We start from the raw sequence: 22,967 nt of genomic DNA, 5'->3' as shown, positions 1-22,967 counted from the left end.
AATGCCTTAAAGACTGGGATGCACGGGGTATTTTAGCAGAGTGCAGGAAAGAAGGTATGCATATAAGCTTCAATGGAAGAGACTAAATTTCTCAATGTTCCAGGCCGAGATCCTTCATCAGTAACTGAAACGGTGACTGTTTATTCCCTTCCATAGATGCCAGCTGACTTGTTGAGTCCCTCTAACATTTTGTGTGTGTTGCTCAAGACTTTCAGCATCTGTGCCTTATTCAAGTCAAGTTTATTGTCATTTAACTATATACATGTATACCGCCAACCAAGACAATGTTTCCCTGGGCCAGGGCATAAAGCACAGTAGTACACATAACACACATATGACACACAATAATTTAGGAAAGTAAGGATAAAATCAACAGATGAATTACACATAAATAAACAAAATAAAGTGCATAATTAAATTTTATAGGGTACAGAAAAGATTAACCGGTGACACTTCGAATGTGATGCAACATGGAGTTCAGAAACTTAATGGCCTGAGGGAAGTAACTGTTTCCCATCCTGACCATTCTTGTTTTTATGCATTAGAGTCTCCTGCCTGATGGTAGAAAGTCAAAAGAGGATGCTGGATGGATGGGTGGGATCCTTGATCATACCAAGGGCCTTGAGAATGCAGCACTCCTGATAAACGTCCCCTCTAGATGGCAGGAAGACCCCTATGATCCTCTCACTGTCCTTTGTAGGGACTTCCGGTCCGATGCTCGGCTGCACCCCTACCAGATGGAGATGCAGTCTGTCAGGACACTCTCGATGGTGCTCCTGTAAAATTAGGTTAAAGTGATGGGGGGCAGCCTTGCTTGCCTCTATCTCCTCAGTAAGTGGAGGTGCTGCTGTGCCTTCTCGTTCAGGGAAATGATACTGAGGGACCAGGTGAGGTCATTAGTGATTCAGTTCTTTCATTAAAAAGTGTAGCAGATCACAAAATAATGGAGCCCAAGTTGAACACTCCTTCTATTCACGCCTACAATTTGTTATAATTACGTATACACTTGCAAAAATAATCCTGCATAGATTATTACACCATGCCTATAATTATTAGGTCTGAGGTCGTAACACAGTACTTAAAGCTGAATCAGCAGGTGCAATGCAATGGGATTTTCAAAAAGCATTTGATAAGGTAACATCCAAGATGCTATTATACAGGGCAAGTGCTCAAGGGATTGAGAGTAATAAATGAAAGATTAAAAACAGAGAGTGCGAACAGGCAGATAATATTCAGCTCAGCCAGCTGTTACCTGTGGTTTTGTGCTAAGACCAGTGTGAATGGACCTCAATTCTGTCCAGTCTCTGTTCAATCACAGATGTTCTGACAGTGTGCATGACCTATTTGGCTTACGATGTAACACTAGACTGGAGTGCAAGAGGGTGCAAAAGCCTTTGAAAAACATGAAAAGCTTGCTCCACCATTCAACTGGATCAGAGATAATAGTTTACGTTCCTTCAAAACCTTGAGATGCATTTTCTTTCAGGCATTTACAGGGAAATAAAGAAATACAACAGAATTTATGAAAAACTATACACAAACTAAGATTGACAAAAAACCAATGAGCAAAGAGAAATTATGTAAATTAAAAAAAAATAATACTGAGAACATGAGTTGTAAAAAGTCCTTGAAAGTGAGTCTGTAGGTTGAATTGTGGTGAGTGAAGTTATCCATGCCGGTTCAGGAGACTGATGGTTGCCGGGTAGTAACTGTACCTGAGCCTGGTGAAGTGGGTCCTAAGGATCCTGTCTTCCTGCGTGATGGCTGTAGTGAGAAGAGACCACGGGATGGATGTTGGAGAGTCCTTGATTATAGATGCTACTCTCTTGTGGCAGGGCTCCATATAAATGTACTCAGGGTTTTGGCTGCATCCACCACTTTCTGAAGACATTTCTGTTCCTGGGCTTTGGTGTCTCCATTCCAGGCTATGATGCAACCAGTTAGGATACTCTCCTATATGATCTATAGAAGCTTGTCAAAGTTTCATGTCACCCATATCCACTGAAGCTTAAAAATACAGAGATTCACTTATCTCTATCTGATAACAACCAAGGTCCAAGCTTCCAAAGCTTTTTGGTGAAGAGAATTCCATAAACACCACACACTAAGTGAGGAAACATCCTCTCATTTCAGTCCTAGATGTCCAGCCTCTTATACTTGGTCCCAGACTCTTCTGCCAGGCAAATCATCATCCTCCCTTCTATCCACTCAGTCCCCTTAAGAATTTTGAGTATTTCAAAGTAGTCAACTCTTATTTTAATAAACTTTGGAGAATAAAGAACTACCCCATTCAGTCTCATCTCGTAGGACAGATCGGCCATTCTAGGAACCAGTCCTCCTTCTAAAATAAGTACATCATTTCTTAAGAAATTAACCCAAAATTGAACCATGCATACATCTGGTGCAGGCTTACCAAGGGTCATTTTAATTATAGAAAAACATCCTTATTCTTATATACAAATCCTTTTGAAAGAGCAAAGTATTTGCCTTTCTAATCACCTAACTGCCCCTCTATGTTGGATCTCAGTGATTTATGTACAAGGATGCCCAGGACCCTTTAAACAGAAAATATTATCCACTCATCACCCCATAAAAAATAATCAGCAGGTCTGTCTTCTCTATCACTGTTCTTCATCTCCCACTCACTATCCTCTTGGTCATCATATATCATCAGCACTCCACACGTCCCCTTCATTTCATGTACCGACGATCTTTACAACGTCAAATCTCATTGCTTGTACAGTCAGTGAGTACTTGGGGTTCTCAAGTACTCCCTCAAGTTCCCCACCAAGTCAAATCCTGCAAGCCTGACACTAGATGTGTTAATGGGATGTGCAAAAATATGACACATGGAGTAAAGGAAGGTTATCAACTTTAATTGGAAATATTGGCTGCAGAACTGTGATGGATTGAGAGGTGTTTAGTATGCAGAAAGACTGGGTGTCCTAGTACACAGAAAACATAACATCAACATGTACAGTAATTAAGATAGCATACACTCAGTGTCCACTCTATTAGATACCACTTGTACATTATGTCCTTTGAGTGTATGTTCATGGTCTTCTGCTGCTGTAGCCCATTCACTTCAAGGTTTGATCTGTTTTGCATTCAGAGATGCTGTTCTGCACATCACTGTTGTTACCAGTGGTTATTTGAGTTACTTTCGCATTCAAGCAATCTGGCCGTTCTCCTTTGATCTCTCTCATTATCAAGGCAATTTTGCGCACAGAACTGCCTCCCACTGGAAGCTTTTTTTTAAACTTTTTTGCACCATTCTCTGTATACTGTAGAAACCGTTGTTCACGGAAATCCCGAGATCAGCAGTTTCTGAGATTCTCAAACCACCCCGTCTGTGCCCAATAATCATTCCATGGTCAAAGACACTTAGATCAGATTTCTTCCCCATTCCAATGTCTGGTCTGAACAACAAATGAACCTCTTGACCATGTCTGCATCCTTTTATGCATTGAGTTGCTGTCACATGATTGGCTGATTAGAAATTTGCATTAATAAGCAGATGTACCTAATAAAGTGGCCGATATCTGTATTAGCCTCTATGGCAAAGTATCTCAATGAAATGATATAGAGCTTTGGCAAGGGTATAGTCTGGAATACTTTGTGCAGTCTTAATTCCTTTAAAAAAAGGACACACCCTTTTAAAACAGATATGAGGCAAACTGAGACACAAGAGACTGCTGGAATCACTGGTGCGTAAAAACAAACTGTTGAAGAAACTCTGTGGTTCAGGCAAATATCTTGGAGGCAAAGGCTCCATGCCTTCCATGTCAAGGGTGAGAGTGTAGAGAGTAGATAGCCAATATCTACCCCTAGGTGAGGGGGAGGGGAGCTTGGCAAGAAACAGGTGGAACCAGGTGAGGAAGGAGATGATGGGCGTATAGTCTCAGGTTAGATACAGCTTTTGCCTGCATGTTATCTTGACACATCATTCCACACACAAGTACACAGGTGTTCCAGAGAGAAGGCAGAACATGTGTTTATAGTTGCAATGAATGTGTCATGCCCTTAGGTAAACAAAGTGCAAATGGCCACTGTGAGGTAGATTGGAAGAATGGCGGAGCTGGCTGCAGCGAGCTCCTGTCCTCATTTGTATTTCCGTAACTACAGAAATGCAACAACTGTACAGTTCTTGGGTTTAGAGGGAATAGTTTCACGGCGAGAGATTTGAGCCCAATGTAAGTGCTGTAGGACGTTTATTCAGCTGGGGATCCTAAAAAAAAAGAGGTTTAGGGGTGGAAAGCCTCAGACTAAGAGATTTACCCTTTTGATGCACAAGTACTGGTACTGGCGGAAAGATCTTCGGCCCACTTCATCCATGCAGACTAATGGCTTGGAAACTACGGGGATAAAGTGATGTGTGGATTATGAGGGGAAAGTGGAATGGCCGAAGGGAATCAAGCAGGATATCACTCAATGACCGCGCATCTTAAGGGGCTGAATCTACTTCTGCTCTCACTTATCTTCCTACTGATCCCAGAGGGCGGTCAGCGGACAGTCAATAACCACAACGAAGTAATTCCGCCTGCACAGGACAACAGGAGCAGGCATTTATCAAAATCTACAGCGAAGTATCTGACGTGATGGGTGGGCATGGTTTCTAGCTGGGCTCTGTATCGAGGCAAAAGTTAACACGGTTACCAGTGCTGGTACTATTTAAACCAGTGTGCGCGCCTTAGCCGCCCGCAACCGCCCGTCTGAAGTCAGATCCGATGCACCTGCAGGTCTGCTACGCACAAATGACAACCCCAGCCCATTATCACGCAGGTTCATGGAAGGATGAACGCCAGGTTTCCTTTTTTTTTGCAGCCTGTTTTTCTGTCGCATGTCAGAGATTTAGATGCGCAACCTGATGCACCCGCATCGAACAAGATCCTCACCTGACAGAGTGGGTATCCTTTAAAAAAATAGCACAAGCTACAAAACAAACTTACCGAATTTCTTGTCCGCTCGCACGATCAAACGGGACTGGAGAGCCAACAGGAGCAGGAGGATGGAGTAGACCACTTCCATCATTCTTCATCCATTGCACTTCGACTAGCAATCCATTCTGGGCGAGATGAAAGGGAGATGTGTGATGGGTGAAGCGAAGCGGCGCTCTCCAGCTACTCGCAGTGATCAGCCGCTTCAAAATCGACAAGCTTCACTCCGCCCTCTTTTTGTCAATCATTGCTCCCGGGGCCGTCCTCTGCCTTACGTAACCGCTCATGGGCCGGCCTCCCTCCGCGTCAATCACGGCATTCAGACGTCCCGGTTCCCTGTCAATCACCGCATTCGAACGTCTTGTCAGTCATCGGCTTCGGCCAGTCCTCGCACAAGCCGGGATTCACTCTCCGTACGTCAATCACCGTACATTGACCGGACCCGCATGCTGCCAACCATGACAGCGCAGGCCCTTCCGCCTGCCGATCGCCTCTGCTGGATGAAACCTCTACCTGTGTAGCAGGCGACCTCAGCCTGTTCTCCAGCAGTGACATCAGCAGTCGTCTGGTGCTGCTGCCTGGTGACCAAGGGAAGAAGCTAATTAATTGTTGCAGGCGTTGCACACCGTTGATCACAACTGTTCGAATTGACGCCGTCAAAGCAAAGGTTTCCGAGAACTATCTATGTGGAATTTGAAGCACCGTTCTGAGTTGGGTTCCTCTCCACTTATGATCCCAATACTATTGATGCGATTTTAAACTATTTCAGTTGACTATTAGTTTAGGTTTGACGTGATTCCTTACTCTTAAAGCCATTGTTTTCAGTTTGAATTATATACGACTTATTTTATTATAAAAAGTATGTATGTGAGATGATTGTAATCTAATTTCATCTCATTTAAATAACTAAACGTGTAGCATCGTACTCCAGTGAATTTATGAAAATGCTCCATTGGGTGCACGGTTTTTATCTGCAAAGACTCCTTAACAAATTTAGTTGTTTTCCAGTAAATTAAAATCATAAAGCTGCCTAAGCATGAAATAAGAGCAGAACATTCCAGAAACATTCTACAGACCAGGCAATTCCTGCAAGAGTATGTGTCTGTGAAGAGTCTTCAAGCTAATAAATAATTATTTCCTTTTCCAAAGGTGCTTAGAGCATAACTTTATTTTTCTATTTTCCAGTTGGGGTTCTAAAAAGGTGTTAATAAAAATTGGTGCTAGGCTTCTACATTAATTGGTTGGATAAGGGGAGCAAGTGTAATAACCGCAAGTTTGCAGATGATGCAAAACTGTGTAGCTATATAGATTGTAAGGATGGGGGAGACTTCATTGCTTTATATATAGCTAATAGGATGAATATAGCTAATAAAAATGTGGTAAACAGTAAACTCAACCACTTTAGCATATTTTTTAAAGATAATGTATGGAACTTTATGTTCAGACATCTGGGTGCCTTTTGCACAAATCACCAATATAACACAAGAATATAAGAAACAAACCCGTGTCTTCTCTGCTGTTCAGGAAGATCACAGCTAATGCATTATCTCAGCCCTGGATTCCTGCACTACCCCCATACTCCATTCCCTTAACATTTCAAAATCTATCATTCTCTTTCATTTACATCTACATTTGGTATGCAGAATTTTGTACATTTTAATGAGATCACTTTTCATTCTTCTGAACTCTAGAGGACAGGCCTAGTCTACTTAATCTCGGCTCATACAAAAATCCCGTCATCTCTCATCAATCATCATTGCACTTCCTCTATTGAAATGTACATCTTTTCTTGGGCACTGAGATCAACATATTTTCACCAGAATTGGAGCAAGACATCTCGACCTTCTTCCAGTTCAAGCTGATCCAAACGTAGATTTCAGTAACTGAGTGAAATTAACACTTCTTAACATCAATGCAGCATTTGACCAAGTACGATATCAAGAAAGCCTTGTAAAAATTAAATTGGAGATAACTGGGAAGACCTTCCACTGTTTGGGGTAATACCATGCACAGGGAAAAATGGTTATAGCTGTTGGAAGTCAATCATCTCAGCCTTGAGACATCGGAAGTTCTTCGCACCTGTGGTCTTGTTCCAGTCATTTTTAACTTTTTAAATAAATGACTTAAAAGAAAAAATTGCTTTATCACCTGTACATCAATACATTGAAACATACACTTTATGCATCGTTTACTCCAATGACCAACACAGTCAGAGGATATGTTGAGGGCAGCCCACAGCATGCCCAGAATTTACCACCCTAACATGTACATCTTTTCGAAATGTGGGAGGAAACTTGCATGGTGAAGAGAAGGCAGTGGAAAATGAACCCCAATTGCTGGCGTTGTAATGTATTTTGTGCCCCCCACACTACTGTATTTCCATTAACATTACAATGCTTCCCTTTCCCCGCAAGGTTAAAATTGAGGATGCTCACTGATGATTGGAGTATTAATTCCATTCATGATTCCTTATAGACAAAGAATCTAGCCAGGTATGCTCCCTATGCAAGAAAATGAGCAGCTCCACCATTTCAGAACTTAAATTATGTTCCCCGAACTGTCAATAATGTTAACAATTCACCCTTCTCAAAACTTGGTGGTTACTAAACATAGTGACACTCCGATGTGCCTAACTGCAGTCCATTCTCTGTCCCAAGCATTGCACCTGTGATGCACAAAATAAAGCAATATAAAGAAGCTAAAGGTAATCACTTGAGGGATTTAGTAGGTTTAATTTTTTTTTTAATGTCAATGCTTTAAATAATCAGACACTTGATAAATCCTCAGAAACAGTCAAAACACTACAGATCATTTAGTTATAGCTTTGAAAAACTGCATATTCAGTATTCGTGCTTCTAAAATAAATAAGAAATAGGAGTTGGAGTTTGGAAAATTGTGAGACAAGAAATAGAAAAAGAGCTGGGAAGCTAAGTAGTAGATTAGTGAGCAACCTTGAGTTAGACACTTACATAGATACAATGTACATATATTTGAAAGGAAATGCTTTTTAAAAGTATCTATGAAATATTTATCTAGAACACTACTATTTCTGTATTATTGTGTTCCAATAAAAATAAAGAGCAATTTATTTACAAACCATAAGCATTCGGCCAACACATCTTTTGTATAATATACAATCATAATGGTTCTCACTACATTATTAGATATGTTTCAGTGACATCTCCTGGTGGACACATGCAATCCAAAACTAAAGTAGAAAATTTCATTTTCAGCATTTCAGCAAATAAGCTTTTCTTCCAAAAAAATTGTATCATGTCCTTTTAGACCGTGAGTTTTGATTCATTCTAATAGGTACAAGTTACAGATTTTTTTTAATATAACAAACATAATTTCAAATTTCATCAGAGCTATATATCTTACAAAATCAAAGAGTTTTGGCATTTGAGTGCATCTATTTTCCTTTATGCTGATGGGGAAGATGCACTTAAAATATTTCACAGGTGTAGCAGATCATCCAGATGTCTGTCTGAAGACAAGTACAAGGCTCTGCAATACAGGAAAATCCATCAACATAAACATATTTTTTTAAAAAACTGCATTTCAGCTGAATTATATTTAGCACTATAAGCAAGATGCTATTTACATTGCCCAATCTAATTTAGTTCAAGGAACACAATAGTAAAGTACAAAGGAGAAGAAGTAGGGCAAATGGATCCTTGAGTTGGCGCTGCCATTTGATATCATGGGTAATCTGATGTTTTACCTCAACTGAACTAATCCCTTTCACTTTCAATTCTCTCGTAATTCACAAATGAATTGACTCAGTAACCACAGCTCTCAGAGGTGAGATTCAAAGATTTGAGAAATTCCACCTCCTTTCAAAGTAGCTGACACTTTATCCTAAAACTATGCTCCTAAGATCTAGACTACCCAAATTCTCTCTCTGCGTCCATAAGGAACAGGAGGAGGGAAATCAACAGCTCAGTCTTGCTCTCCATTCATGGCTGATTGAATCTTTGTCTCAACACCACTTTCCTATGCTTTCCTTCACTGCCCTTGACTTGTTTTTAGCTCAAATATCTGTCAATCTCCATGGAGAATGTATACAATTATACATCTTTGCAACTTTTCGGGATAGAGAATTCCAAAGATATATAACCCTTCGAGATAAAATCCCTCTTAAGCTGTCTGAAAGGGCAACCTATTGCTCTTAAATTATGCTCCCTAGTTATAAAAAGCCGAATTAATGGAAAATCTCCTCTCATTATCCCCCTTGCCAATCTTCATTAGAAATTTACATGTTTCAGGAAGACCACTACTCATCGTTCTAAATACCAATCAATATAGAGCCAACCAGCCAGCTAAACCCTTCTTCATTCCAGGAATCAATTTAATGAATCACTTTTACACCATCTCCAACTGCACCCAAAATCCTAAGACTCTTGCCTACACACTATAAAGTGACATTAATAGTTTTCTAATTTTACATCCCAGAATTCACTGCTTTTATATGCCAGACCAACTAAAATAAAAGTATTCAATTAACCATTCTCACTCTGGTGACTCAGATCCCTTTGTTCAGCAACTTGAGTAGAAACATTCCCCATAAACTGAGAAGATATTCATTTAGAGTAAGGGTCAAAATTTCTAAGGGGAATCTGGGGAAGAACCTTTTCACAAAGGTGGCTAGAATTCAATGATTGAGTAGGACATGAAGGCCTTCCCACAACAAGTATCTGGACTAGCATTTGAATCACCAAAGCATTGAAGGCAATGGACATAATACAGAGTGGTGGGCATGGAAATGGTGGTCTAAAAGCCTGTTTCCGTGCTTTACAATGCTGACTTTAAGCGAAAGAATAGAGCAAGTCATTCACTTTCAAGCCTGCTCTATCATCTCAGCACTTTATGCACCTATTACCAACTTCTGTTCCATATCTCTGATTATCCCCAACTAATACCTTTATTAGTCTGATAATAGGTACTAATCTTCAGAAGTGTCACTGACTTAATTATCTCCAGTATTTAAGGGAGATAGTTTCATTACATTGTAAACCATTCCTGTCGTTTGTCAAAAATTAAATGCAGCTGGGTTTCAACCAAGATTCTGCATAATTTACACATGACTTCTCTTCCTTTGTCAAAAAATACTTCATATTCCATTTATTTCTTTTTGGTTACTTCGTGTACTGTGCACTAGATTTTAAAGATTTGGTAAAATTAACACCCAAATTCAAACAGAACACTGATGATACAAATCTCCTAGTCTCCTTAGCAAAAAAAGATATAGATAGTCACAATCAAAATTCCTATACTTTATAAAGAAATAGTGCAAAAAAAAGGAATAATGAGCAATGTTCATGGACCATTCAGATATCATGCCTAGAAGAGAATCAATGAAAGCAGCAAAAGTTGAGTAAGAAAACTGATAAAGGTAGGGTGATAGACAAGGCTTTTGACAATGTCCTATACAGTAGTTCGGACCAACCGTTTAGGCCATATGATCCCAGGTGTCTTGCTAAACTAGACCCAAACTTGGCTTGGTAATATATGACATAGGGTAGTGGTTGAGGGGTGATTTACTGACTGGAAAGCTGTAACCACAACAATTGATCCAGGAACCATTGTTGTTCATCATCTATGAATGACCTGAACAAGAACGTAGGTGAACTAATAAGTTGGCTGATGACACAAAAACTGATGTAATATATAATGAAGACATGAAACGATACTGAAGGAGTTAGATCAATTAGCAAGTTGAGCAGACCAATAGCAAATGGAATCCTGTGTGAGGTAATGCATTTTGCAATGTCAAATACTAACAGGGAATTTGCAGTAATACTCCCTAAGAATATGTCAGATTGGTAGTTCCTACCATACAGCATATTATAGACTCAACTAACCAAGGATAAACATTGGAGCAAAACATTCCTGCCAAATTAGGATCGGCCTTTGCTTTGGACACAATGCATGAACTGAGACAATAGCACCATCCTGAACATCTCTGTTGAAAAGAATTTACATAAAAGTACATCAGCGCTCAATGCACCTTATGTATTTTTGGCAAAGTGCAAAAAACTGAGTGAAGGTTACTCAATGAAAATGAAAACATCCATTAATCTGAAGAGGGCCAGTTTACCAATGGCAATACTGTACTGATCAAGGAAAAATATACAGTAGTTTATATGTACTAAGCAGAAGCTTTTAAAAAACTTCATTCTGTTATACAGCCCAAACAGAAACTTACTTTTTCTCCTCAATAGTTAAGCAAAATCTGGTATTAAATTCCCATCAGAATCAAATTAAACTTGTTATGGAAAAATGGTCAACTTTTAGGCTACATGCCAAGTTCAACCAGCAGAATTTTTTTTAAAAAAAGGCATATTGTATATTTGGTATAGATTATAATTAGACAATTTAACTGTATTAAAATCTGTAAGACAATAAAATCTGCAGATGCTGGAAATCCAAGCAACATACACAAAATGCTGGAGGAACTCAGTAGGTCTATTGTGTTGCTTAAAATGTCAGTTTTGTTGTTTTTTGGCACTGTAATTATTTGAAGAATGCCTACTCGGCCATTTTTATTCAATACAGCCTTGACAAAGTTAATAAGTAATTAAACACCAATGGAACTTAATTTAACAGTATCAAGAAAGTAAGAAATTTGATATCTAAGATTGATACAAAAAAAAACAAACTTCTACTTTATTGAACATACCTTTCAAAGTCATTCAACTCTGATACATTTCCACTACAAGCCTGAAACTTCCTGTGAATTGCTACTGCCATGTCTTTGATTGCAGCTCTTTTCACATGCACTTTACCTGGACACATTTAAATGGAATTTTAACACCAAAAGAAATAACTTTGCACTCCAATTTTATTTTACATTATCAGTTCAGTAATACACATCTCCATAAAGATCAACTTTAAAGAAAATATTATCAAAAGCCCCCAAATGAGAAATGGGTCAATTGAGAGAATGAAATCCCAGGATATTGTAATATACCATTACTTCCACTTCTGCTGTTTGTGCAAAGCCACACTTTAAATTTTGTTATGTTTTCAATTATTACACTTGAAGATATTTCTTTGAACTAATCTTTGCCTCTGAAGTAATAAAGACAGATTATAGAAATTACAGCTCCAGAAATAGTGGACACATTGGTAATCATTTTCCAATGTTCTATAGATTCAGGATCAGTTCCTGAGGATTGGAGGATAATCTTATCCCACTTTTTAATAAAGGATGGAGAGAGAAAACAGGGGATTATAGACCAGTTAGCCTGACATCAGTGGTGGGGAAGATGTGGAGTCAATTATAAAAGATGAAATAGCGGCACATTTGGATAGCAGTAACAGGATCGGTCCGAGCCAGCATGGATTTATGAAGGGGAAATCATGCTTGACTAATCTTCTGGAATTTTTTGAGGATGTAACTATGAAAATGGACAAGGGAGAGCCAGTGGATGTAGTGTACCTGGACTTTCAGGAAGCCTTTGGTAAGGTCCCACATAGGAGATTAGTGGGCAAAATTAGAGCACATGGTATTGGGGGTAGAGTACTAACATGGATAGAAAATTGATTGGCAGACAGGAAACAAAGAGTAGGGATTAACGGGTCCTTTTCAGAATGGCAGGCAGTGACTAGTGGGGTACAAGGCTCAGTGCTGGGACCGCAGCTATTTACAATATACATTAATGATTTAGATGAAGGGATTAAAAGTAACATTAGCAAGTTTGCAGATGACACAAAGCTGGGTGGCAGTGTGAAATATGAGGAAGATGTTAGGAGAATGCAGGGTGACTTGGACAGGTTGGGTAAGTGGGCAGATGCATGGTAGATGCAGTTTAATGTGGATAAGTGTGAGGTTATCCACTTTGGTGACAAGAACAGGAAGGCAGATTACTATCTGAATGGTGTCAAGTTAGGAAAAGGGGAAGTACAATGAGATCTAGGTGTCCTTGTTCATCAGTCACTGAAAGTAAGCATGCAGGTACAGCAGGCAGTGAAGAAAGCTAATGGCATGTTGGCCTTCATAACAAGGGGAGTTGAGTATAGGAGCAAAGAGGTCCTTCTGCAGTTGTACAGGGCCCTGGTGAGACTACACCTGGAGTATTGTGTTCAGTTTTGGTCTCCAAATTTGAGGAAGGACATTCTTGCTATTGAGGGAGTGTAGCGTAGGTTCACGAGGTTGATTCCCAGGATGGCGGGACTGTCATATGTTGAAAGATTGGAGCAACTGGGCTTGTATACACTGGAACTTAGAAGGACAAGAGGGGATCTGATTGAAACGCAAGATTATTAAGGGATTGGACACGCTAGAGGCAGGAAACATGTTCCCGATGTTGGGGGAGTCCAGAACCAGAGGCCACAGTTTAAGAATAAGGGGTAGGCCATTTAGACCAGAGTTGAGGAAAAACCTTTTCACCCAGAGAGTTGTGGATCTATGGAATACTCTGCCTCAGAAGGCAGTGGAGGCCAATTCTCTGGATGCTTTCAAGAAAGAGTTAGATAGAGCTCTTAAAGATAATGGAGTCAAGGGATATGGGGAGAAGGCAGGAACAGGGTACCGATTGTGGATGATCAGCCACGATCACATTGAATGGCGGTGCTGGCTCGAAGGGCTGAATGGCCTACTCCTGCACCTATTGTCTATTATAAAAGTATATGAGTGGACCAAATACATTCCAGACAAACTGAAAACCAACATGCCTCAGATCCATTGTGCCTTAATCCTCTGGGCCAGCCTACCGTTATCTCTCAAAAGCTTTAATACAGTCCATAAAAACCACTGACTAACATAGGAAGAGGTCATTTGGCCCACTGCGTCCATGTTGGCTCTTAGGTGAGCAATATCATTAACCCTATTCCTCCTCTCATTTTCCTGTACCCTTGCAAAGTATTCTTCCTAACACACACGTCACATCCACTTTGATCCATTTGAAATTGAGCTATACGAAGAAGTTTATCACTGCAGTAAATTGACCTACCAGCATATGTTTTGCATATGGAGAAAACTAGAGCACTCAGAAGAAACTAACACAGTTACAGAGAAAATGAGGAAATTCTTTACAGAAAGCACATGGGTCCCTGGATCTGAGAGGCAGCAGCACTAACTGCTGCATCATCATGAAACACCTTTTAGCATTTGACACCCTTATTATTTCTTAACATCTAATTATTGCTATATCAAGGAATTAATTAATAATGCACTTTCATTTACAACACAAGCAAGTTGGCTACTTTTATAAAAGTTGGTTACCTATCTTCAACAGACACTGTAAATGTCCCTTCTCCAATGTACATTCTCTGGAATCTCTTTTGCCACTTTTTAAAAACAGAAATACTAATACCAATAATGTAAAAGAGAGGACAATTATCTTTGGGCTATATTTGAAAAAGTCATCTGAACAGTTGTAAAATATAATTCTATCCAATGAAGTAATGAGTCAGATAATATTGTTGATTTAGCAAATTCTTCCTCATATTGTCTTTAATGATATCTAAAACTCACCTTTATTAAGTATGAGGAGAAAATGGAGAGCAGCTACCAATTCCACAATTCCTTGTATGGCTTCAGTATTGATGCATTCTGCTAATTCATTTAAAAATGACCTACACAGAATGGAAACAGTTAAAATCAGCAGTGCACTGTACAACAATAAATAAATTAATAATAAACAAACAATAAATTAATATTTTTATTTACAGCTAGATTTTCAAAGACAAAAGGAGAATTTTAAGTTAATGTTTACATTGTAATACCACTTCAGTCATGATCAGTTTATTTCTAACACGCTTCCAAAATAATTTATTTCATATAGTTATGAATCTTTGTTTCTAGTATGTCTCTTTGAAATCTAGTATTTATTGCTCATTCTAATTTGCTTGGGATAAAAAAGTGAACCTGCTTGTGCTTGAGTAAAGGCAGCCTCAATGTTAGTGTTCCAGAATCTAGACCCAGCTATGATGAAGGAAAAAAATGATACATATCCAAGCCAGTAACATGCCTAGAATGAAGGTGCTGTTATTCCTGTGTTCTTTGGCCTTGTTAATGCTTGAAATTATTTGGAAGCTGCTGTTGCAGTAGTCTTGGCAGGTAAGTGCTACACACATTACAGATGATACAACATTGCTACCAATGTAATTGCTGGTGGAAGAAAAAATGTCTGCTGGAGTACCAATCAAGCAGGTTGCTTTGTCCTAGATGGTGTGCAGCTTGAGTATTATTCTGTCTTATTCATGGCTTTTGACTGAGAGATGTTGGCACAATAATTAATGTTGCTTCTTTGCAGCTCCAGAGATCCATGTTTGATACTGGCCTCAGGTACTGGCCATGCAGAATTTGTATGTTCTCTCTGTGAGTACACCAGTTTCTATAGGGAGTTCCTATCTTCTCATGCAGCCCAAAGTGCTGGAAGGTTAAATTTCCCCTTTGAGTAGGTTCATGTCAAAAAGCAAAACAATATGTGTGTGAGAGGATAAATTCTGGAGTAGAGGGCAATAAAGAAAAGGAGGGGGGCTTTCACTCAGGATCCACTTATAATAAGATAGGGGGCAGGAAAAAATTTCATTAGATGGAAAGGATTTGGGTAGGAAAAATTGGGTAATGTGTTAATTGCCACTAAACACCCAGCCTTTAATATGGTTTTGTAGCAAAGTATTTATGTTGCTGAACCAATTAGATTTCAGGTAGTAATTCCTAGGTTGAAGATGGAAGGGGGTTCACTATAGTAATCCTTTTAAATGTATAGAGTGAGTGATCAGAGTCTGCCAGGCAACAACGTGTTAGAGATAAGTTATTGTCTGACACGTCTGTGGCTTTTAGCAGCCCACATATGAATGCTGTCTGGGCCCTGCTGAATGCAGGCACGAATTGCTTCAATGCTGAGGAGCTGCAGATGGAACTGAACAATACACAGTGAATAGTCCCACTTCTGACCAGATGTCAGAAGGTCACTGAGGAAGCAATTGAACAACCATGGTTGTTGTATATGGAGTATAGAGTCCTCCAACAACCACAACCATGTTCCTTTTGCAAGGTACAAATCCAGCCATTGAGTGCTTTACTGTTGTTGCTCTTTTACTTGGGTTTTAAAAAGGCTCCTCTACACCACACTCGGGCAAATGCTGAAGTGATGTCTATCTCATGTCACCTTTGGAATTAACCCATCCACTTAGCCTCCTGGCTAAATGATCTTGCAAATGTTTCTGCCCTGTCATTAGCACACATATTTGGCCTTGCTTTCATTAAGAATTGGGATGTTCTTGAAGCCTCCTCTTTTCATTAGCTGTTTGATGTCTATCACCATTCACTTCCAGATGTGGCAGGTGTGTAAAGCATTGATCTATTCTACAAGATGAAAATAAATCAAAGTGCACTTAAACCGTAACTGCATGCAGTTTCTCTTCTCCCATACCAGTTTACAGTTTCTGGTTATCGTGAAAGAAAAGATGCGAACCTTAATGGCCACAATGGAGTGATAAATGGAGGAGAAAAAGAAATTAAAGAGAGCCACACTAGCATCAATATCTGCTTGAAAATTCAAATAGTGCATCTATGCTGGTATGTAAAAAGGCATAATAGTCACAACATTGTCAGTTTCTATGAGTTCAACACTTCACTTTCTAGTTTTGCCAATGCCCAGCTAACAATGGCCCCACTATCTCCCCCATTCATATCAGGACATGCAGGTGCACCTTCTTCCCTTCAATTAGCTCCCTGGTCACATGATGTAGCTCTGCAATAGGAAATGCATGGGTAACTGTTATGTGCTTTCATGATATGGTCATTATGGTTGAATATTGAAGCACAAAGCTTTCTTTGTGTTAGACTACGAGGAAGAAGTAAAAATATAAATGTTAGGGAAAAATCTGGATTGCTTACAGTTGATCAGCAAGTAATAAATTGAGCAGCGCATGAGGCCAGTGGCATAATTAGTAGAAATTGGATCTGAAACAGTCTAAGACCTACTCATGCTATTTATCCTCCAGAACAATATCCATGCCTCAATGACTACCGTCCCATTGCACTTACATCCATCATCATGAAGTGTTTCGAGAGGCTCGTCATGAGGCATATAAAGACCCTGCTGCCCCCCTCACTGGACCCCCTGCAGTTTGCGTATCGTCCCAACTGCTCAACAGATGGCGCTATTGTCACCACCCTCCACCTGGCCCTAACCCACCTAGACAAAAAAAACGACACATACGTTCGGATGCTGTTCATAGACTTTAGTTCAGCATTCAACACAAACATCCCTCAGAAACTGATTGGAAAGCTGAGCCTACTGGGCCTGAACACCTCCCTCTGCAGCTGGATCCTAGACTTCCTGACTGGGAGACCTCAGTCAGTCCGGATCGGGTGCAGCATCTCCAACACCATCACACTGAGCACGGGGGCTCCCCAGGGTTGCGTGCTCAGTCCACTGCTGTTCACTCTGCTGACCCACGACTGTGCTGCAACACACAGCTCGAACCATATCATCAAGTTCGCCGATGACACAACCGTGGTGGGTCTCACCAGCAAGAACGACGAGTCAGCTTACAGAGAGGAGGTGCAGTGGCTAACGGACTGGTGCAGAGCCAACAACCTGTCTCTGAATGTGAACAAAACAAAAGAGATGGTTGTTGACTTCAGGAGGGCATGGAGCAACCACTCCCCGCTGAACATCGATGGCTCCTCAGTAGAGATCATAAAGAGCACCAAATTTCTTGGTGAATCTGACGGAGAATCTCACCTGGTCCCTCAACACCAGCTCCATAGCAAAGAAAGCCCAGCAGCGTCTCTACTTTTTGTGAAGGCTAAGGAGAGTCCATCTCCCACCCCCCATCCTCATCACATTCTACAGGGGTTGTATTGAGAGCATCCTGAGCAGCTGCATCACTGCCTGGTTCAGAAATTGCACCATCTCGGATCGCAAGACCCTGCAGTGGATAGTGAGGTCAGCTGAGAAGATCATCGGGGTCTCTCTTCCAGCCATCACGGACATTTACACTACACACTGCATCCACAAAGGAAACAGCATTATGAGGGACCCCATGCACCCCTCATACAATCTCTTCTCCCTCCTGCCGTCTGGGAAAAGGCTCCGAAGCATTCGAGCTCTCACGACCAGACTATGTAACAGTTTCTTCCCCCAAGCTATTAGGCTCCTCAATACCCAAAGCCTGGACTGACACCTTGCCCTACTGTCCTGTTTATTATTTATTGTAAATGCCTGCACTTTTTTTGTGCACTTTATGCAGTCCTGTGTAGGTCTGTAGTCTAGTGTAGCTTTCTCTGTATTTTTTTTATTACGTAGTTCAGTCTAGTTTTTTGTACTGTGTCATGTAACACCATGGTCCTGAAAAATGTTGTCTCATTTTTACTATGCACTGTACCAGCAGTTATGGTCGAAATGACAATAAAAGTGACTTGACTTAACTTGACTTGATGTTCATTCCTCAACTACAAATATCTATTCCTACAGTCTTTCAAGTGTGCAGTGAAAGGTCTTGCATAGGTCAAGGACTATTCCGCTCTCTTGCATTTCTTTGACAATTTTTCAAAGTTCAAAGTAAATTTATTATCAAAGTACATATATATCAACATACACTACTCTGAGATTCATTTTCCTGCAGGCATTCACAGTAAATACAAAGAAACATGATTGAATCAATGAAAAATGCACACAACAAAGACGGACAAACAATGAACGTGCAAAAGACAAATATGCAAATACAAAAAGTAAAATAAAATAATAATAATGATAAGTAAATAAGCAATAAATATCGAAAACCTGAGTTGTAGAGTACTTGAAAGTGAGTTCATAGGTTATGGAATTAGCTCAGAGTTGCGGTGAGTGAAGTTGAGTGGAGTTATCCCCTCTTCAAGAGCCTGATGGTTGAAGGTTAATATCTGTTCCTGAACTTGGTAATGTGAGTTCTGAGACTCCTGTACTTCTTCCTGATGGTAGCAGTGAGAAGAGTGTATGGCCTGGATGGAAAGGGTCTTTGATGGTGCATGCTGCATTTCTGCGAAAGCAACCCTCATAATTGACTCAGTGGTGGCAGGTGCTCTACCTGTGATGTATTGGACTATATCCACTTCTTTTTGTATGCTTTTCCATTCAAGGGCAATAGTGCTTCCATACCAGTTTGTGATACAATGTCAGTATACTCTCCACCACACATCTATAGAAATTTGTCACAATTAAAAATGAAATGCTGAATCTTCATAAATTTCTAAGTAGAGGCACTGCTATGCCTTCTTTGTGATAGTACTTACATGCTGGACCCAGGACAGATCCTCTAAAATTATAACACTAAGGAACTTAAAGTCACTGACCCGCTCCACCTCTGTTCCCCTGATGAGGACTGACTCTTGGACCTTCAGCTTCCTCCTCTTTTAGTCAATAATCAAATCCTTTGTCTTGCTGACAGTGAGTGAGAGGTTGTTGTGGCACCATTCAGACAGATTTTCAATCTCCCTCCTATATGCTGATCCATCACTGCCTTTGATTCAGTCTTCAGCACACTTAAATATGGCATTGGAGCTACACCTAGCCTCACAGTCATAAGTATAAAGTAAGTAGAGAAGGGGCCAAAGCACACAGCCCTGAGATGTACCTGTGTTGACAGTGATTGTGGAGAGATGTTGTTGCCAATCCAAACTGACTGGGATTTGCAAGTGAGGAAATCAAGGATCCAATTGCACAAGGAGGTATGGAAGGCTAGATCTTGGAGCTTATTGACTAGTTTTGAGGAGATGATAGTATTGAACGCAGAGCTGTAGTCAGTTAGGAGTATCCTGACGTACATATGCACTTTCATTGTCCAGATGTTCCTGGGTTGAGTGAAGAAGCAATTAAGTGGCAGCTGCCTTTGACCTATTGTAACGGTAGACAAATTGGAGGAGATGTAAGTTGCTCCTTAGGCAGGAGTTCATATGTTTCATCACCATGGATGTAAGTGCTACTGGACAAAAGTTACTGAGGCCAGTTACCACGTTGTTCTTGGGCACCAGTACAAGTGAAGCCTGTTTGGAGCAGGTGGGTAACTCAAACTGCTTAAGCAAGAGGTTAGATATTAGTGAACACTCCAGCCAGTTGATCAGCACAGGTCTTCAGTACTCGGCCAGGTACCCCATCTGGGCAAGATGCTTTCTGTGGGTTCACCCTCCTGAAGGATGCTCTCACATCAGCCTCAGAGACTGAAATCACAGGGTCGACGGGGCTGTGGTATTTCAAAAGGTGTCTCCACATTTTGTCGGTCAAAGCGAGCATAAAAGGCATTGAGCTCATCTTGGAGTGAAACATTGTTGCTACATTTCACTTGGTTTTACTTCGCAGGAGGTCATAGCAATCAAGCTCTACACAGCTGTTGAACAACCTTCTGTGATTTGTTTGCTCCAGAATTGTCACTTCACATGTGACATGGCTTTCCGGAGGTCATACGTGTATTTTACTTAAGCCACCATTCCTGAATATCACTGATCTGTTCCTCAGCAAATTGTAGATCTCTTGGTTGTTTTGGTTGAGAAAGATTGAACAATATTGTGGGGTTGCAATTCTCCGCAACTGACTTTATAAAATCTGGACAACCATGGAGTATTTGTTCAGATCCTCTGATGAGTCCTTAAGCATGGCCCAGTCCACCAACTCAAAGCAGGCCCAAAGCTGCTCCTCTGCCTCCTGTGACCACCTCTTTGTTGTTCTTCCCTCTGTAGCCTTATTCTCTAGTCCCTGCCTGTAAGCAAGTAGGACAGCCAGATGATCAGATTTCCTGAAATGTAGTCAAGCTATGGAATGCGTGTAGCATATGATTATCTTGGTACCCATTCTGCCCAACTATGTGCCTTTCTTTAATATTTGATGGCTCAGATTTCCCTTTTGTGTCATTGCCATATTCTAGTTCAGCGACAAATCACCTTCTTTTGATATACAAGAGTGAGTGAAGAAGAACAAAAGCATTCTTGTTCCACTGGTGTAATTCAACAGTTTTCAAAAACAAGAAAAAATGCAGTAATATTGCCAAGAGGCCAAAAAAGGTCCAGAATTACCAGTACCCTGTTAGTGTACCCTTACCTCATTACACTGGGATACTTCAGCACAATTGCCATCAAGTAGTTTGAAAGTACCGGCAGATCACTTGGGGCTTCTGGTGGAGTGATGTCATCTGTGTCTGATTTCTGAATTTGTAAGCACATGTTGAAGAATTAGATGCAAAAAGAAAGTTTTCTAACTTCATATGTGTAACCATGCTTATGGCAGCTTTTATAACTACACACACACAGAATAACTTTTTTAACTAACTTAGAAATATTTGCAATTGTGATCTAAGACTCTTGCCTACAAAATATAAAGCTATAACAATTTTCCCACTTATTAATAAGTAGTCAAATTAATCAATTTGTACAGGTCATTACATAACAGAATAGTTCATGCAGAATTTTCAAAATGCTACTTACTTTAATAAACAAACATACAGATATATTATTGCTGAGTGAATCTTTATAAATGATACATGTTCAGATAAATTTTATTCAAAATTGCAGATTTATATGGCATTTTTCATACATGGAAATTTATACAGGCAGCCTTTGCATTATGATTTTGGGTTATTGAAATTTGTTCTGATAATTCACAAGTCACTACCCAACATTTTGAACTGCAGAATAAAATTTGTTTTCAAGGAATTTGTGATAAAATAAAAAAATCAATTTTCCTTCAACTCGCATTTCTTGATGCATGTTCATATGGTGCAGTTTCATGTCATGAGAAATTGTGATGAGTACACTTTCCAGGAATACAATTCTCACATAGTAATGTGGGGGTTACTTGGAGTTAGTTTTTGCATATAAAAATAATGACTCCTTAGGTAGTCCCTCGATATCGAGAATAAGTTGCTTGCAATCTTATTTTAAGGGTCCTGATGTGACTTAGGAAGCCAATTTGGAAACCACACACTCTTCCACAGATGGAACTGAGAAGCATGACCGGACGTATGTTGGGTATTTTGTATTGCTTCTAATGCGTACACTCCTGATACATGTGCTCTAGGTTCTTAAAACCTGAAATCGATCTTCGTTAATAGCTTCTTTGTTAATATGAAGCAAGATTGGTTTAATCATAATGACCAGATCACGGAGCTAATTAACCATTTGAAGCAAGGTGTTCTTGGTTTTTAGGCTCCATCATTCCTCAAGAGAAAACAAAACCTCCACAGGCACCGGAAGGCAGAAGCCCAGTAGAAGACCCACAAACTAAAGAACACATGGTGGAAGTTGTACACGAAACTCAGTACCCTACTGACAGCAGGGATTCTTCAGCACTGTCAAAGTCACCCATGGCCTCAGGGCCCAAGGCCCCAGCCCATTGAGATCCAAGAACATAAATAAATTTATCAAAAACCAAGAGACTGCCAGCTTTTGCAGGAAGGAATACCTCCTCAACTGAGACACAATCCCTCAGTGCCCATGCGTCCATTTCACAGCATCCCATTCAGTCCCACTTTGCCACCACTCCTGATTGACAAGTCATCAAAAAGAACACATCCTAACTAAAACAAAATTAACAAGACCTCAGGGGAAGATTGTACTACCGCTGAAATCAGAGGTGAAAATTTCATTGGCAAATACACAGGCTCATTATTTACATAGAGAAGAGGATATTCTTCCAGATATGTCAGAGAAGCTGTAATTGTGGCCACCTTCATAAAGAAGGCAAGTTTGTAATAACTACAAATAAACCAGCATAAACTCAGAAATCCTTCTTCAGTAATCCCTCAAGATTGAGGATGACTTGCTTGCTGTCCAGTTTTATGCAGATCCTCAGTCTTTTTCTCCTAGTGACTCTACAACTGCTCCCTAAATAAAGGACAGCTAGGTGCACAACAATTTTGTTTATGATGGGAATTAGGAATATATTCTTATAAAATGGTAACAATAAAAAAGGGCCAAGAGGTCTGTTGACTCAGGGTAATTCATTGTTCCATTTACTTGATACGATAATACCACTCAATGTGATTGATGAGCACTTGCCTGCAATTATAACATCACATTTTTATATAGGTTACAAAATG

At 40.1% G+C, this 22,967-nt stretch overlaps 2 protein-coding genes across 3 annotated transcripts in view; both read right to left on the bottom strand.

Moving 5' to 3' along the window:
• The window catches only part of ptprn2 (protein tyrosine phosphatase receptor type N2), a 1,022,449-nt gene extending 1,016,992 nt beyond the window's left edge, over window positions 1-5,457 (bottom strand). For both annotated transcript variants that reach the window (XM_073054872.1, XM_073054874.1), the window contains exon 1: window positions 4,950-5,457. In XM_073054872.1, coding sequence (XP_072910973.1) covers window positions 4,950-5,031 — 82 coding nt within the window. In that variant the 5' untranslated portion in view covers window positions 5,032-5,457. The remainder of the gene's footprint in view (window positions 1-4,949) is intronic.
• Window positions 5,458-7,660: 2,203 nt separating this feature from the next.
• Window positions 7,661-22,967, bottom strand: part of ncapg2 (non-SMC condensin II complex, subunit G2) — a 115,870-nt gene continuing 100,563 nt past the window's right edge. The window contains exons 25-28 of the mRNA XM_073054871.1: window positions 20,972-21,075; window positions 14,419-14,519; window positions 11,620-11,725; window positions 7,661-8,444 (exon numbers count right to left, since the gene is read on the bottom strand). Coding sequence (XP_072910972.1) covers window positions 8,393-8,444; window positions 11,620-11,725; window positions 14,419-14,519; window positions 20,972-21,075 — 363 coding nt within the window. The 3' untranslated portion in view covers window positions 7,661-8,392. The remainder of the gene's footprint in view (window positions 8,445-11,619; window positions 11,726-14,418; window positions 14,520-20,971; window positions 21,076-22,967) is intronic.

The sequence above is a fragment of the Hemitrygon akajei genome, chromosome 8, assembly GCF_048418815.1.
Source record: "Hemitrygon akajei chromosome 8, sHemAka1.3, whole genome shotgun sequence".
NCBI lineage: Eukaryota > Metazoa > Chordata > Chondrichthyes > Myliobatiformes > Dasyatidae > Hemitrygon > Hemitrygon akajei.
Note: the sequence above shows the minus strand (reverse complement) of the source record. Positions and strands in the feature narration are given on the sequence as shown.